The following is a 17673-nucleotide window of genomic DNA, read 5'->3' as shown; positions in this document are numbered from 1 at the left end:
GTTCACCTTCACGCACAATTTTGCTTTATCATACATGTCCTTAATTACATTCAATACCTTACCATTAATATTCCGTTGCATCAGCTTCTGCCACAGGAGACTGCGTTGCACAGAATCAAAAGCTTTACGCAGATCAATGAAAGCACAATATAACTTTTTCTTTTGTTGTAAAAATATATCAATAAGACAATGTAGTGCAAAAATGTGGTCTACAGTAGAGTGGCCTTTTCGGAAACCAGCTTGTTCGTTGCCGATCACAGAATTGTCATCCAGAAATGCATGCAATCTTTTATTTATCACACTTGTAAAAAGTTTTCCAAAACAACTTAGTACACTGATTCCTCTATAATTATCAGGGTCGGCTGTTGAGCCTTTACCTTTAAAGATTGGGCTTATATACCCCACTGTCCAAGCTTTAGGCATTTTCCCAGTATGCAATATCAAGTTAAATACACGTGTTACAATAGTTAATAGCTTTGGTGAGGAATATTTCAAAAACTCGTTTATAATACCATCGTATCCGCAAGCTTTGTTATTCTTTAAATTGTTTACACATATCATCACCTCCTCCTTTGTAATATCAACATTCAATTGTTCATTCATAAGGCCTGTGTCATCAAGCACATCATCTTGCACATCAATCAAGTCGTGCTCAGATACATTACTAAGTTTTTCAAAATGTTTTACAAATACTTCACGGGATATATCATGCATCGCTTGTTTCTTCTGCTGGTCACATCCACTTATCAATTTCCAATAACTGCTGGGGTCAGAAGACTTCATTGTTCGAATGTTCTTATGTAGTTGCTTTAAATAACTATTATAACTTTTACTCAGTGTTCCCTTATAATCCTTAAATGCTTGGGCCTTATCTTGTATGATCTCTCTGTTATTTGGTTGGGCTTTCAATTTTCTCTTTATATTTCTTTATTTCCTTCTTGTCTGTTTACATTCTTTATCAAACCAAATTTTCTTAACTCCGCTATGTGCATTGTTACTGCTACACGTATTTATTTTTTTCTTCTGCTTATTTTTTCTAAGCATGTTCAATTTATTGGCAGCTTCGGATATAATTCCTTCTATTTGTTTCATTACATTATCGATCTGGTCCTGAGTTACATCCTCTACGCTACCAATTAGGGAAACTAATATCCCTTCCACTAATAATACTTTATTATCATCAATTTCATCTACAAAATTCTGATTTGCTCCTACTTTCCATATTGGTTTCAACACACTGCTAGTGTTATAATTGCTTTCAGTTTCATTCTCAATGTGTTCATTGTCCATTAGGATACCTGACAGGGCAAAAAATGTGTGTGTGCGTGCGAGTGAGTGCGTGTGTGAGTGTGTGTGCATCATGTGTGTGTGTCAGTGTGAGTGAGTGTGTATGTGTGCGCGCACGCGTGTGTTCTAGTTCAGAGCTTTAGTGTAATAAACATTATCGAGCCCTTTGAGATTTAGCCTACTGCAGATGCCTTGTAAAGGGCAGCGATTGAGGGGGGAAAATCTGCTCAGTGTTTGTGAACCGCACTACGTTTTGACTCGTGTTTTACAGTGCAATAACCCCTTCCCTGGAGGGCTTATCGCTACAGGGGAGCAGGTACGCACGTTCTTGAGCGCAGGAATCAACCCTTTGGCGTTCTGTGGTGTCTCGGTGGGCAGCGAAGTGAATAATAGTTTACACTGTTCTGTCATGTTGCGCTTCCTACCTCGACGTACCCTTTCGCAATGGACCCTGTGTTTACATTCTGACTTCTGACTTCTGACTTTTGACTTCTGACTTCGGGAGTGTTTTTCCTACCTCGGAGGAATTTCTTGTTTTAATCGTAGCCTAGCAGAGCGTTTTCTCCCTTCGCGATTTCACAAATAAAGCTCTGTGTTTCTGTTGTTCATTCTTGTTTCTGACATTGGTTCTGTGTAACTGGCGAAGTTCTGATCTGGCCTGTTGTCTAAGGGAAGAGCACTCCGAGTCGAACCACTCTTCGCTTTGTCTCAGCGCGTTTATTTTTATTCTTCTTTTCATGCAAACGCTTGCGGCAAGAAGACACTCACCTAGCGACTGAACAGCAATATCAACATCATCCTCAATAACACGCTCGGCCTCCTCTAATCTGTTCTGTATGTCCTGACTTGACAGTACGTTGAGAAACAAAGGAACCTTCTCATCATCTCAGATCAGTTTTTCAATCCATTCTTCTTTTTTTGTTTTGCCGTTTCACTGTATCGTTACAGTGAGCGTCACAGGTAGGTGATGGAGTCCTGATTTGGCCTATTATGGTCCGCTGGACCCGAAAAGCAATAGCTAACTAACTAACTAACAGGTAGGTGATCTGATCCAACACAATGACTGTTAACAGAAAGGTTCTGTATTACCTCTCTTGTGAAAAGGTCGTTTGATAGGATGAAGTAATCAACTGTACTGGAACCAGACTGTGATAAGTAGGTCTCTTGATCATCAAATCTGTACTCTTTTGCTCTATTCAGTATCGTGTTTCTTTTTGCGTACATCTCATGATCTGTCATGCAATGTTCAATGAGTTCTATCCCTGTACCTACATCGGACTGGATGTACACTGGTGAGTCTCTCGGCGGTATGAGTTCTATCCCTGTACCTACATCGGACTGGATGTACACTGGTGAGTCTCTCGGCGGTATGAGTTCTATCCCTGTATCTACATCGGACTGGGTGTACGCTGGTGAGTCTCTCGGCGGTATGAGTTCTATCCCTGTACCTACATCGGACTGGATGTACGCTGGTGAGTCTCTCGGCGGTATGAGTTCTATCCCTGTACCTACATCGGACTGGATGTACGCTGGTGAGTCTCTCGGCGGTATGAGTTCTATCCCTGTACCTACATCGGACTGGATGTACGCTGGTGAGTCTCTCGGCGGTATGAGTTCTATCCCTGTACCTACATCGGACTGGATGTACGCTGGTGAGTCTCTCGGCGGTATGAGTTCTATCCCTGTACCTACATCGGACTGGATGTACGCTGGTGAGTCTCTCGGCGGTATGTAGCAGAAAATAAACATAACAGTTTTGTCATCAGACATGAAGCCTTTTGCTGTTTCAAACACAATGAAATTATCATACCTGACTTCCACACATGAAAACTACGGGGCAAAACTGTTTCGTAACAGAACAACTTCACCTCCACTCCTTCTTCCCTGCTTTGATAACTTTTTTGCTGGAGCAATACATGACTGGAAGTCAGCATTCAGTAGGTTCAGTTCCAACGATTCATCGATATAAGTCTCTGTAAGACATATAAAATCAAAACTTGCCAAACAATTTTATAAAATCGTTGTCCGCTAACCTAGCTACCAAACCACAAACATTAAAATTCAAAATCTTTAGAAAACTATGTAATACTTCTCCCCTGGGCCGGCCGGCTCGTCATTCCCCTTCACTTTCAATGTTGGTGGATTCACGGGGATTCCCCCCGAAGCTCAGCAGTTGTTGTCGCATTCTCTGTGTCACCGTCCCTTCCGTGCGGTGAGCAAACTCGTCACTGCACGCTCTAGTGATAGCGTATGGAACGCCAGATACGCAATGTCCCAGCGGAATTCCGTCCGCGCGGACTTTTGAGCTTTTCTCGTCGTTGATTGGTCAGAAATTCCGCCTGAACTTTTAATTCCGCCCGGACTTTCGAGCTATACTGGTCTTTGATTGGTTAAAATGTCCGCGCGCAATTCCGCCCGGACTTTTATCGGGAACGCTCGTATGGGTTCGGCACTTTCCGCCCGGAGTTTTAGATCGAGAAATTTAAAAAAAGTTGAAACGGAAGAGAATCGGATCGAGGTTAAAATGTCCTCGCGCAATTCCGCCCAGACTTTTATCGCAAACGTTCGGCACTCGTTTTGCACGGACTTTTAGATAGAGACATCAAAACAGTGGGATTAGAAGAGAGTCGGATCAAAGAATCAACATTAATCGCGCGCGCGCGTGTGTGAGTGTGAACACAGCTATTTCATGGAAGCGGTTCTTGCAAACAGTACACACTTCAGAAAAGTGCTCATGAGTTGTTTCCCTTGATTCAAATAAAGGATTTTGACTGACTGAACACAGAGATTCTGACCTTTTGTGCATCGGTTTGATTTGTCCACTATCCTTTTTTTCTGTGAGCGTGTATCATAATCACACACACACACACACACACACACACACACACACACTTATAAACACACATAAGCACACACACACACACACACACACACACATACACACACACACACACATAAACACACACACACACACACACACACACACACACACAAACACTCACACACACACGCACATCTGAAACGCTGCCTCATCCCCCACCTCACCCTCTCCCCAATTTGGAAAAAGAAAGAAATATAATTTGTAACAGTATTTTCTGACGCCCGAGCAGATATTCTCGGAACAGTGTTGTTCTTTGTGACCTTGGTCTTAACGGAAACATCCAGCAGTCTGATGAGTAACGAATGGCGCATGAAATGAGTCATTTGTGTCGTTTTACACCTCTTTCCAGTTCTACTTTGAAAGGATGCCGCACATGTATAACAACAATCCTTCCTTTGCGCTCTTTTAAGTCAAAAAAGGTCTGACAAGGCCTTTTCGTCGAATGACAAATATACATACCCTTACTTGAAAAAAATGCCATACCAGCCAACAATAAACCAGAAAATACATCTCTGACAACAACAACAACAACAACTCAATTCATGTCTGCAACAACAACAACAACAACAACAACAACAACAACAACAACAACAACAACAAGACAATTCATGTCTGCAAAGGAAGCAGGACAGTTGCTGATTTCAGTACGTATCTAAAGAAGTAGATGTCCATATAGCGAGCAAAATTGCGTACAGATCTGTCTAAAATCTGCATTTTTCTGTTTAATTAACATTCTCCCTGTAAGAAAATGTCTTCTTCAAGCACCTATGAAAATGGGTCTTGGCAATGATCGCATTCACGTCTTGCACCATAAACAGCGCAACATCAATTGCTATTTGTAATCCTGCGTTTAGAAGAATTTGAGTGATCGCTCTTGATTTCAAAGCAATTACATATGAGTGTCCGGTAATTACATATGAATTGCGCGAGGACAATAAAAGTTCGGCCGGGATTTTTGACCAATCAACGACGAGAAAAGCTCAAAAGTCCGCGCGGAATTCCGCGGGGACATTGCGTATCTGGCGTTCCATAATAGCGTGCTGTGACACTGTCTGTTGCATGGATCCCGTGCTGACCGCTCGCTGTTGCACCGCACAGCTGTGGGGAATCCCCTCGCCTGGGGAACCACTCTCCTGGCTCGGGGTTGGCGTGTTGGGGGACTCCCCGTGGCCTGCGCTGTGGTTGGAGTTGGGATCGCTCTCGCCACAGGTAGAGCACTTCCCTGTGCCCCTCCCTGATCGCCTGGAGACGCTCTGCTGCAGTAATCGACGAGATCTTCATCCACAGTGATAGCTACGCTATCATTCATGGAAGGGGATGTATTGGCAGCCATGATGTTACCCCGCGATGTGTCGAAACCACCTCCCCGAATTCTGACTGACTGACTGACTATTAGGCTTTAACGTCCTCTTAGACCAGTTGGCCTACTATTGGGACAGGTATTGGTAATATGCTGAAGATATGGTGTGATACTTTGACTCGAACAAGCCAGCTGTGGCTGTCTTCTTCGACACACCAGCATTGGGTTTGTCTCGTCAAAGTATCGAAATACGATCATGATAATCAGAGACGAGAGCTGATGCATGCGTGTCTTCGTGTTTTTTAAGCCCTGAGACTTTCGCTGTGAACTTGGGATCTTTTTCGTGCGCATGTGTGCACACGGGGGTGTTCGGCCACCGAAGAGAGTCTGCATAAAGTTGACTCCAAAAAATAAATCTCCCGCCGAACGTGGGGTTCGAACTCACGCTGATAGCGACCAACTGGATACAAAGCCAGCGCGCTACCATCTGAGCTACTTCCCCGCCCCCCTCCACCCCCCCCCCCCCCCCCGAATTCCCTCGGGAATCGTGAAAGAGGAGGGAATATGTAGGCTCCCGGCCAGGCTGTGTCTGTCGTTGGCATTGGTGACGCTGTTGGACGGTGCTGGAGCTGTGTCTGCCTGCTGCTGCCCGCTGGAGCGGGTGTAGCGGGAGGCGTCGTGGTTGTGGTAGGAAGTGTGGAATTCTCCCTCCTTCGGCCTCCTCTGTGGCGGCGGTGGTCGTCCTCTGTGGCGATGGTGGTCGTCCTCTGTGGCGGCGGTGGTCGTCCTCTGTGGCGATGGTGGTCGTCCTCTGTGGCGATGGTGGTCGTCCTCTGTGGCGATGGAGTTCATGTTGCTGGGTTCGTCCCCTCGCAGAGCCTCATCTTGGTGGTGGTAACTCTCCGTGTTGTCGTCGTGGTCGTAGTTGACATCGTCACGGGGGTGATCACGGCGAGAGAGAGAGAGAGAGAGAGAGAGAGAGAGAGAGAGAGAGAGAGAGAGAGAGAGAGAGAGAGAGAGAGAGAGAGAGAGAGAGAGAGAGAGAGAGAGAGAGAGAGAGAGAGAGAGAGAAAACAAATGAAAGGATTTGAAATGAATACAGATTGTGTAAGTATAAAGAGAGACAGAGGAGGGGGGTTGGCGTGCGGATTCGATTACAATTTCATAATATACAGATAAACTGAGTTTACTATTTTCCACGTGCACTGTGTTTACCTTGCTGTCAAGCACAACACTCTCAAAACACCGAGTAACTTTGTTGACGTCAATATGCGGTACATGTATAAACGACGTCATTTGAGTTTTACGTGACGTGAGTCGCTCCGAACGGACACAGCGTTCTAAACATGTGCTGTGGCGCTTTTGTCCAGAACAAAGTCGTCTTTTAGGCCGAGAGGTCAGATGATTCCGTACGCAAGTATAGTTTAACTGTCGTATTATGCAGCGCTTGTTATATCATTCTTTGTGTTATCTTCCGTGTTGTTTGCAATCCGTGTGTGTTGACCTCAGTTGCAGAAGTTGGAGCAGTGTCTGGGCGTGAAGGCAGGGCAAAGGGTCGACAAGTGGTGTCTCTGTCATGATGATATGACAGACGACACCAGACGAGACACCTGGTGGAACACCTGCTGGAAGGGGGGAAAGGCAGGGGACCCCGCAATGAAGCGAGGCTCCACGTATGAAAAGCTTGTGGCGAGGTACTGTTGATTTGGTTACGTCGGTAAAGGAACCACACACAAACACACACACACACAAACGCATGAATACACAAGTACGTACAGTACAATGGAGTCTGCCTGTCTGTCTGTCTGTCTGTCTGTGTCTGTCTCTCTGTCTTTCTCTCGTTTGTAAATTCAAGTTATGTATGTGACGTTCTGGGTGCTAGCATGTCTGTTTTTTGTGGCCTTCTTATGTGTTTGTCTTTTCGATTTTCGTCGTGTGTGTGTGTGGGGTGGGTGGGTGGTGTGGTGGTGGTGTTGTGTGTGTGTGTGTGTGGGGGTGGTGGTGGTGGTGTGTGTGTGTGTGTGTGGGGGGGGGGGTGGTATGTGTGTGTAGGTGTAGGGGGTGGGGTGGGTGGTGGTGGTGGTGGTGTGTGTGTGTGTGTGTGTGTGTGTGTGTGTGTGTGTGTGTGTGTGTGTGTGCTCACAAGCTTACATAAAATGTGATATTAATCAATGCAGGTTCTCCGTACCACTGGCAACGGTACAGGTTTACCTTTGCCGCAAGCCGCGACTACAGCTGTGGAGCCAGGGCCATTTTGTTCAGGCTGTCGGGGAAGAACACGGCAGACCTATGTCTTGTCTTGCCCTTTTCCCGCAACAGTTTGAAGTCCTGGAGCACACGCCAAACCACGACGACGACGACATTAGGATCTTCAGGGGGGCGCCCGGGGTAGGGAAATCGATCATTTTAATTCTAAGGGGTTCCTACTGGATGAGGAAGCATCGCCGCACCGTCTTTGTTCTTCAGACGAGTGACGATGGTACAGCTGCCGCCTACCTGGTTAGACATCAGTTGAGCAAAACAGTCGGACAGGGCGCCGGCAGCGTGCAGCTCGTCAACATGGCGGGGGTACGGGACGTACGGGACAGTGGTCGATGGACAGAGGGAGGCGAGAAGAAAGTGCAGGCCTGGGTGGAGGAGCTGTGTCAACACGCACAGACTGAGGGGCGCGTGCACATCCTGGCCGATGAGGCCAACGGGTAAGAATGTCGCTGTACACTGAATCTAACACTGCCCCCTGTCACTCTTGCGTTGGTCGGTGTTGTCGTGTTTGTTAGAAGATAATCTGATCATTAGCAAAACGTGTTTCTTAATTATTCCCGTGTAATCAATACGTTACGACAGTTTATTAGAAATAGAATGTGCAGTCAACGACTGTCACTGTGTCGGGTACTGATCAGTGATGTCAACAATCTTTTCCATCAGGCGCCACCCTTTCTTTGTCTGCCATGCTGAACAGATCGCTAAATATTTTACCTGGAGTCTGATGACAGGTAAATCACATTTACCTCACTCAGTTTACGTCGTAAGAATTTTCACGTCACTCCGTTTACGTCTTATGCACTATCACGTCATTTTATATCTGTGTCTCTGCACTTTTGGTTTTATTTTGTTTCATGGAGAACACACGCCAGAGAATGGAGAGATACAGGCAGCACGATTTACCGTGTGACTTCCTTCTGCAGGGTTACTTCATCAAATCAGTATTCGGAAATTACAGGTATACACACTGACACACCTGTCTGTTTTGTTACAGTGACGTCATGGCAGAAATCTACAGGACGTTAAAACAACGGGGTATTGTATACACACTGACACACACCTGTCTGTTCTGTTACAGTGACGTCATCACAGTGATCTACAAGGCGTTAAAACAACGGGGTATTGTATACACACTGACACACACCTGTCTGTTCTGTTACAGTGACGTCATCACAATGATCTACAAGGCGTTGAAACAACGGCACATAACGGTCAGCCTGTGGGCGGCCGGCGTGTTGCTTGAACTACCTGCCGACATGGAGCGTTATGTGCACCACCTGACGCAGCCCCTGAGGTCGCCACCCAGTGTGGTGAGAGAGGTGGAGCAGGCTCGTGATATGAAGGGAGGAAAGGTCCCGGCATACACCGCGCCGCCTGTCGCCCCGCCCTCTGACGGGCCCCCCGTGATGAGAGTTGATCATCTCTACAGGCGGGGTGACAGACAGGGACATGAGGGTTACTCTCCATGGCGGTGTGAGAGATGCGGGCAGCTGGTGGCCGACTTACTCACCACGCTGCGTGTCGGTCAGTACACCTCTGTCTGTCTGTCTGTCTGTCTGTCTGTCTGCCTGCCTGTCTGCATGTCTGTCTGTCTGTCCGTCTGTATGTCTGTCTGTCTGCCTGTCTGCCTCTCTGTCTGTCTGTCTGACTGCCTGTCTGTCTGTCTGTCTGTCTGTCTGTCTGTCTGCCTGTCTGTCTGCCTGTCTGCCTGTCTGTCTGTCTGTCTGTTTGCCTGCCTGCCTGCCTCTCTGTTTGCCTGTCTGTCTGTCTGTCTGTCTGTCTGTCTGTCTGTCTGTCTGTCTGTCTTCATATTTGTCTACGTATCTGTCTCTCAGAAAACAAGAAGTGTGATTCGGGTGATTGTGCAACATTTTGATGACGTCATTTTATTGATACAATGAGCGAAATACAGCAAGTGAAGATAATTACGTCATCTTTCTGTGACCTCGTTAAGAAATAACGTCACCAGTCTGCCAGAGTAAGGTGCTTGACACTGAATAAAACAATGTTTGTATGTGCACAATACACCACTAAACAGTTCCGCGGCCATTGCGACAGTGCGCATGCGTAGCATTTTTTCGAGTAAACAACGCGTCGTGCTAGCTTCTCAGCAACTTGAAACATGTGCGATTTGAGCGAGATTTCCATCCAGAAGGTGCGACTGTGGAGCACTGAAGCATCGAAAACCTTGTCGTGTGTACGGAAAACGAGTGTGGAAGGTGCACACGAGGAACTTGTAGCTAGGTAAGTTTTATTTCTTTCGTTATTTACTCTTTGCAATGATGCGATGTGTTGTTCATTCCCAAGACCGGTCAGTTTCCGCCCTGTAAGTTGTAACACTAACAGTAACTTAGTAAGTGCTCTCTCTTCAGATACGCTTAACTTTTCAGTTGATTAAAGTCAAAAACTTGAATAAGTGCCGTTGATCTGTCCACGGAATCTAACTTATTATGAAGCATAACTATATTCCGATTCGTGATGCATAGGCTACATGTTGCGATAGTGTATGCAAAAGTTTTCCATTTTCAATCTGACGTGTGGGTAAGATAAGAAACAACAAACATGCATACTAAGTTGCCACTGCCAGTTTGTATAGCTGCTAAGCTTACCTCAGGCTGAGTCAGTGAGTATTTTGTAAGTTTACATACAAAATGGTGATGAGGGGGAAAAAAGAATGCCTTCCACAGGTGCGAAAAACTGTGATTTGATCTCAAGGCCTTTTTGTTTTAGAGCTTTTCCTGCTTTGGAACTTGGGAGATGGGATTCCTGTCGACCGTGAAGCAGAAAATGCAGAGAGGGTGCTTCTTCGGGAGTACAAGCAGAAGTTGTATGTGAAAGGGGTGCTTTATCCTGATCCATTCATCATCACAACTGGATTGAAAGGCAGCAAGATGGGCGATTCCTGTGGCCAAGCGTCTTCATCGCCGGCTGCCTGTGAGTGTGAGCTCGACCTCATGCATCGCCTCGTCAACGAGTTTTAAGGAGGAAAGGCTTACAGGTAGGAAACCTCTCTACTTTTTTAAATAAGTCATATTTGCACTTTACTTTTGAAAAAGAGAATGGTTCAAGTTGAATTGCAAGATGGCAGTGCAGCCTAACAACATTTTGGTTTCAGTGAACAGGGAATGTGTCAAAATCTGAAAAACCAGCATACTAGTATTAATACACACTAAAATTATGCCTGTCGCTGTCATATACATATAATTTTTGAAAAGTGCAGTGATACTGATAGTGATACAGTTAATCAGCAATGACTGAACCGACTTTCTAAATTCAGGGATGATCAAATCATCTGACTAATGGCCAGGGGCGAGTACAAAAAATCCGTTGTGCTAGTTAAAACCGCTTGGCAACTCGCCTGGTTGGCTAGTGAAAATTCTCGTCAAATGCAACACTTCTGGTTGTATACTCTAGTTTCAAAACGTTATATAAACAATGCAGTTATAGCAACTGTGGTTTGTACCCGGCAAGCAATTCTTTTTGGTGGACTGGACTTTCTTGAAATGACTCACCTGTCTGGCAAGTTAAGATTTTGAGATCTGGCCATCCCTGCAACTGTCTTAATTTTGCAATGCTCTTCATGCAAGTTGCACTCAAATTTGTGAGCAATTTGTTATGTACAACTTGGTAAATTGTCCTAAATGATGCTTTAGTAAAAGTTGTTGTCTCCTTTCTCTTTCTCATATTGATTATTTTCTTTTTTTCTCCCTTTTGGCAGTGTTTTGACCATATGCAACAGGCTGCAAGTCATTTTGGAGGAGGAAGCCCCTGATTGCATCTTTGTCAAAACCAGAAAGAGACTTCTACCTGTCTCCAAGAGTCAGCCATCACAACCACCTGTTACCCAGAGCCAGCCATCACAACCTCCTGTTCCCAAAGTAATCCAATTGCCCGTTTTGATACAGGCAGCAACAGGATGCACTTAGGAGGAGGAACTAGTAGAAGTAGGGAAAGCGGTATTAACAAAACAGCTTTTTCCTCTTAACTATGAAACCACACAGATAAACAAGGAGAGCAACCCTTCCACAAAGTAAACAATCCTGACGACTCTAATAATTTCAACAATTTGTCAACTCATGTAAAAGCTTTGCCAGATCCAGGCATTAAGCTCTACTCGTTACACATGTAATGGGCAGAGCAACATTGTTGAACAGCTGCTTCATTTCTGTAAGTTTTCAGCCTGAAAGGTAGTAGGGTGGGTCGCATCTAAAATATGAATGTTTGTCTTGTCAAAACCTATGTAAATTTTCCTACATTTTAAGACTCCCTCTTTTTCTGTAGTGGATTTTTTTTTTATCAGATTATTGTTTGGAGTTCTGAAAAGGAAGGCTCCTGTGTACACCATTATAGATATGACTTTTACTGTACTACATTTGTGTTTTTGGTATATATGTATATATAAATATATAAAACTAGATATCTTTCTTCCCATTATGTTCATTGCCAAGTGGATGAAGTCATCAGATTTGATCTGCTGCTAGTGATAACGTTTATCAACATAAGTAAAGTTTTTTGAGCTGACTGTATTGTGTGCATTTTGTTTGCAAGTGCTGATATGTTTGACTTTGTGCTGTAATGCTTTGTCTTGTCTCTCATTCTCCCTTTCAAAGTACGAGAACTCAGATTTTGTTCTGACACACTCATTGCATCATACAAACATCAATAGACACACACAGAAAGTGAGCCAAACAAACATTTTTCCTCAGAACATGTTATGGTATGCACAGGGGACATGAAAATTATGGAGAGAAGACTGTGCGCAGGAAGAAGAGAGAAACATTCAAACAAATGAAAACAGAACAGTAAATTGTTTAAGGTTGCTCTTGGCCACTCTGGTGACATGTACAGTACTTTATTCTACCTATATTAGCGAAACCGATAGGCTAGATCCTGAAGGTCTAATCCTCGTCTCTGTTGCATAAACAACATCTCATCTATACTATAACGTTTAGGGTCAATACTCATTGGTTGATCGCTAAAAATTCTTGTCTTTTTAGAATTTTTGACTTTTTCCTGCCATCTTCTTGTTGCAAAGGGTGACACTAAAACCATGAATTAATTGTAAGAGACTGGTCGTGGCTATACCAGTGCAATATGATATGTTCTGCGAGAAATCAGATTTCTGAATAACCATGGATTTTACCTGTCTGCGTTCTTTTTCTTAGCCATGTTTGCAATCTTTAGTTTGAACATCAGTCTATTGTTCTCCTTAGTCAGCTTAATCATTGCAATAAGATTGTGCATAACGGGTGTGCATTAAGTTGGCATCTGCTTATACAAAAAAAACTATCAACAAATAAGCAAAAACAAGAGCACCCAGAAATGTTTCTGTTGTGAATGGGTCTTGTTCAGGGCTAGAGTCACACTTTTCTGGCAATCAACTAGCTGCACCATTCCTCTCCCTTGATGATCCTTGGGCCTGGCACGTCTCAAACTGGAATTCCAGATCTCGCATTGCCCATTTTCTTCTGCCTAGCCTGTGCTCTGGTCGGGGTATGTCTATCAGCACTCTTGCTGTCTGAAACATTGCCAAACAGGGTTCATTCTGTCAGTATTTATGGTAGTATTACATCTTCATGCAGGGTTCTCCACATATGTTGTCCGTTTGGGTTCAATGCCCCCAACTTCAACTTATAAAGGTGGTCATTTGGACCCACTGTAGTCATTTTCAGTGCAATACAGAACTCCCCCTGTGAATTCCCCGGTACACTTGTTTTTGTTCCTTTGGCTTCTATGGAGAGCTCTCCTAATGTTGATCAAATCGCACTCTGGAAACAAACCACCCACATAAAACTTAGCTTGGCTTCCCACATTCATAAGCCTCATATATTGATATTGATTGATATTCATTCTTGTTCAGATTTCAAAACACACGAACAGACGAAAAGTCAATTAAATCACTCAAGCTGTAAGGCACAGACACATCATAGTGATACTAGGAACAGCATGTGTGAACAAATACATTCAACACCTTCCCATCTTCTTTACTGCGTACACACACAAAATATAACAAGAAAGTTATTTTAAAAAACAACTTACTCTGTGTTGAAATCCAGGGTATCCCAAGTTTTGTGTTGTGAAAGAGTTCTCTGCAGTTGGTGTGCCATCAAGAAAGTGTTGAGAACAAACCCTTGCAGGTGAAAAAAAAAGCTTGTGCTGGGTTCTTCTTGTGTGTTGGATGCAGATGCAAGCTGTTGAAAACAGACAGATGCATATCAGATTTAACAATTTATGGCTCTACAAAGCAATTTTGTATTGCTTTTTAATCACAGCCATGCTCTAACAACATGAAGTAAAACAAAAAAAACAAGAAACGGAAACACACTGACACAGAAAGTGAGCCACATTTTTTGATCTCATGCACGGCAGATTCAAACAAGTATTTCATGCAGTGCCGGTGTGCAGCTTTTGTAACGTTCAAAGCTGTATAAATGCAGGTCTAGCTAAACGGTTTTGTAATCATGCTATGGAATTTGCAGAAAAAAACAATAAATCGCATGAATGTCAGGCAATAAAATAAGTTGATCAAGAACTGTTACAGTGTTGCGCTTACCTGAACGGTGGTTGGCATGAACAGCACAGACTCGTGTGGAACCTGGTGAATTTTGCAAATTTTAGCTTTCCATTTTGAAGACGGTAGCTTCCGTTGTCACAATCAATCATCGGGCAGTGACATACCATTGTTAAAATCGATAATCGCTGAATTTACATCGACAAAACAACAAAATAAACACAAGTGTCTGACTCGTCAGTCGCAGAACATACGCAAAGCTGTGTTGCAGACGATTTGTTTCCTCGAAAAAATGACGCAGCCAATGAGAGGCGTCTGTGCGGTCACGTGATTTTCCTTCTTTGTTCCATGTAAACGTCGGAACTGTTTAGTGGTGTATTTGCAGGTGGTTGTCGCGCTGCTGGTGTAGATGTCGTCTCTGTTCACCGGTCGCTGACGTCGGTGATGGTGTGAGAGTCAGACATGGGTCGTCATTGATGTTTGTTTTGTGGTTGTAGCTGCTGCTGGTGGTGTCGTCGTCGTTGTTGTCGCTGCTGCTGGTGGTGAAGTTGTCGTTGATGTTGTTGCCAGAGATGTCACTGTTGTCGTCGTTGTTGTTGTTGCTGATTGTGTTGTCGTCGTTGTCGTTGTTGCTGGGGACGATGGTGTTGTCATTATTATTGTTGTTGTCGTTGCAGTTGGCGATGATGTATTGCACACAACGACGATGTGGTGTTGACGGTGTGTGTGATGTTTCAGGTTGCCATGACCACGCTCCCCACGGGCAGGGCGGCCTCACCTTCAATGACGTCTTTGTGCTGGGTCGCATGAACTGTGAAACAGACACAACGGATGGTAACGGCTTCTCACCAGCACCCTTCATCCGGGGCCTTGAGTCACGCGGCGTCCCCACCCGTAAGGTGGCTCGTCACGACACAGCGGCCGTTAGACAACTGGCGGAAATGACGTCTGCTCCCACAGGTGAAGAGAGAGCGGCAGGTAGGGGTCGAGACGAGGCGGTGACGGTGGCCCATCAGAAGACAGTGTGGGGCTTGGAGAGACCCGTCGTCGTCTACCTGGAGGCTGATAGTGTGTATGAGTATAATGCTGACGGTACAGGCCGCCTGAGATCCATGTCGCGGTCCACGGCCCAGGTGATCTGGGTGAAGCTTGTTAGGACATAGACAGCAACACTGAGTGACACCCACATCTCGTCACCGCCACCACCAACACCTGTCTCTCCTTTACCTCCCGGCGACCTCCAACAACAACAACAACAACAACAACAGCAACAACAACAACAACGTCTACAACATCTACAACATCTACGACAACACCTAAAACAGCAACGGACTTATTTTCTTCGTGACTTAAGACAGAACAGTACCTTGCCGTCACCCCCTGCCGCTCTCAGACAACGACGACAACATCATCATCGCCTCCACCACCATCACCGCTGACACCGACTCCAACAACAATAATAACTACAACAAAGACTTCAACAACTAAAAGCAAGAGTTTTATTGAGTCTGTTCAACTAGAACTTAGCACAACAGTCCTAGGAACCTGCCGCTCTCTGACAACGACGACAACAACATCATCCTCATCGTCACCTCCACCACCACATCAATGACAATCACCGACAAAACACCTTGCGTGAAATTTCGTCTTTTTAAAACACAGGGAAAATTCATTTAGAACATTGGTTTTCCTTCAAAGTCAAGAGATTGATGACGTCAAAACTGAACAAGGTCATCAACAAAATGACGTCACAACATTCCATTTCCTTGTTCAGTGGAGAATGTGCTGCTGGATCTGTGTGTATGGAAAGGGACGTAAACCTGTTTACATTAGAGAGAGAGAGAGAGAGAGAGAGAGAGAGAGAGAGAGAGAGAGAGAGAGAGAGAGAGAGAGAGAGAGAGAGAGAGAGAGAGAGAGAGAGAGAGAGAGACACTTCAGACAGACAGAGAGAGAGAGAGAGCGAGAGAGAGAGAGAGAGACAATGAGAGAGAGAGAGAGAGACAATGAGAGAGAGAGAGCGAGAGAGAGAGAGAGAGAGACAATGAGAGAGAGAGAGAGAGAGACAATGAGAGAGAGAGAGAGAGAGAGAGCGAGAGAGAGAGAGAGAGAGAGAGACAATGAGAGAGAGAGAGAGAGAGAGAGAGAGAGAGAGAGAGAGAGAGAGAGAGAGAGAGAGAGAGAGAGAGAGAACTAATACAATAAAATCAATATTTACGAGGTTTGTAATACATATATCAGCATTAACATTTGCTGCGTTTAGAACAACAAATCACAAACGATGTAACGGTTACAAGTAACGCATAATATCATAACGCATAATATAACAATCATTTGGTTTGAAACAAAAATACATGTATATCATTTTTGTTTCGTCAAAACAAAGAGAGAGCGAGCGAGAGAGAAAATGATATAAGAAGACATTGGTGTTCATCTCTCAATGTCTGCCACAGAGAAGTGTCGGTTGGCATTTTACAACAAAAGAAAACAAAGAACACATCGCAAACAGTGTGGACACTCTGCCACTCATACCAGAGGGGATTCAGACATCACAAACAGTGTGGACACTCTGCCACTCATACCAGAGGGGATTCAGACATCACAAACAGTGTGAACACTCTGCCACTCATACCAGAGGGGATTCAGACATCACAAACAGTGTGAACACTCTGCCACTCATACCAGAGGGGATTCAGACATCACAAACAGTGTGAACACTCTGCCACTCATACCAGAGGGGATTCAGACATCACAAACAGTGTGAACACTCTGCCACTCATACCAGAGGGGATTCAGACATCACAAACAGTGTGAACACTCTGCCACTCATACCAGAGGGGATTCAGACATCACAAACAGTGTGAACACTCTGCCACTCATACCAGAGGGGATTCAGACATCACAAACAGTGTGGACACTCTGCCACTCATACCAGAGGGGATTCAGCCTGAGAATATCACGTTCAGCTAACTATTGTATATATCCTGACAGAGCACCTGTAACGTGCAAACAACTATTGTTTAACTGACCATCATTTGTTTAATCTAACATGTAAATAACTTTGTCATTTATGTAAATTTGATGTTGAGCGATGTATTGACTGTTTCAAACATTTTCTGTCGTGTACAGTTTTCTTTGAGTGAAAACAGTAATACATTCTACGTTTGAATTTTAAAAATCTCGTTTGTTAAATTTTGATATGCATCTGTGTGTGTGTGTGTGTGTGTGTGTGTGTGTGTGTGTGTGTGTGTGTGTGTGTGTGTGTGTGTGTGTGTGTCGCTGTCTGTCTGTCTGTCTGTCGGTCTGTTATCAGTCAACCTCAAATTTAGTCAGGCCTGGCCAGCTGAAACCCGTACACATCACAACTATACATTTTTATGTTCAGAAAAGTAAAGAGAATACCACAAAGAAACCTTTTCGTCTGTTTTTGCAATT

General features: G+C 44.5%; 1 protein-coding gene and 2 long non-coding RNA genes across 3 annotated transcripts in view; 2 read left to right on the top strand and 1 right to left on the bottom strand.

Moving 5' to 3' along the window:
- LOC138955832 (uncharacterized) overlaps window positions 1-16171 on the top strand; it is a 34769-nt gene extending 18598 nt beyond the window's left edge. Inside the window, exons 3-6 of the mRNA XM_070327353.1 lie at window positions 6978-7162; window positions 7646-8167; window positions 8893-9254; window positions 14980-16171. Of these exons, the coding sequence (XP_070183454.1) occupies window positions 6978-7162; window positions 7646-8167; window positions 8893-9254; window positions 14980-15404 (1494 nt within the window). The 3' untranslated portion in view covers window positions 15405-16171. The remainder of the gene's footprint in view (window positions 1-6977; window positions 7163-7645; window positions 8168-8892; window positions 9255-14979) is intronic.
- LOC138955835 (uncharacterized) lies at window positions 9762-12425 on the top strand. Its single transcript, XR_011452389.1, has 3 exons — window positions 9762-9974; window positions 10461-10728; window positions 11449-12425. It is a non-coding gene; the product is annotated as an uncharacterized lncRNA (long non-coding RNA).
- On the bottom strand, window positions 12536-14967 carry LOC138955836 (uncharacterized). Its single transcript, XR_011452390.1, has 3 exons — window positions 14284-14967; window positions 13770-13921; window positions 12536-13248 (listed from the first exon to the last, which is right to left on the bottom strand). It is a non-coding gene; the product is annotated as an uncharacterized lncRNA (long non-coding RNA).
- Window positions 16172-17673: the final 1502 nt, after the last annotated feature.

This window comes from Littorina saxatilis, unplaced genomic scaffold (genome assembly GCF_037325665.1).
Source record: "Littorina saxatilis isolate snail1 unplaced genomic scaffold, US_GU_Lsax_2.0 scaffold_779, whole genome shotgun sequence".
NCBI classification, from domain to species: domain Eukaryota; kingdom Metazoa; phylum Mollusca; class Gastropoda; order Littorinimorpha; family Littorinidae; genus Littorina; species Littorina saxatilis.
The sequence above is the reverse complement of the archived record's forward strand: the minus strand, read 5'-3'. Positions and strand labels throughout refer to the sequence as shown.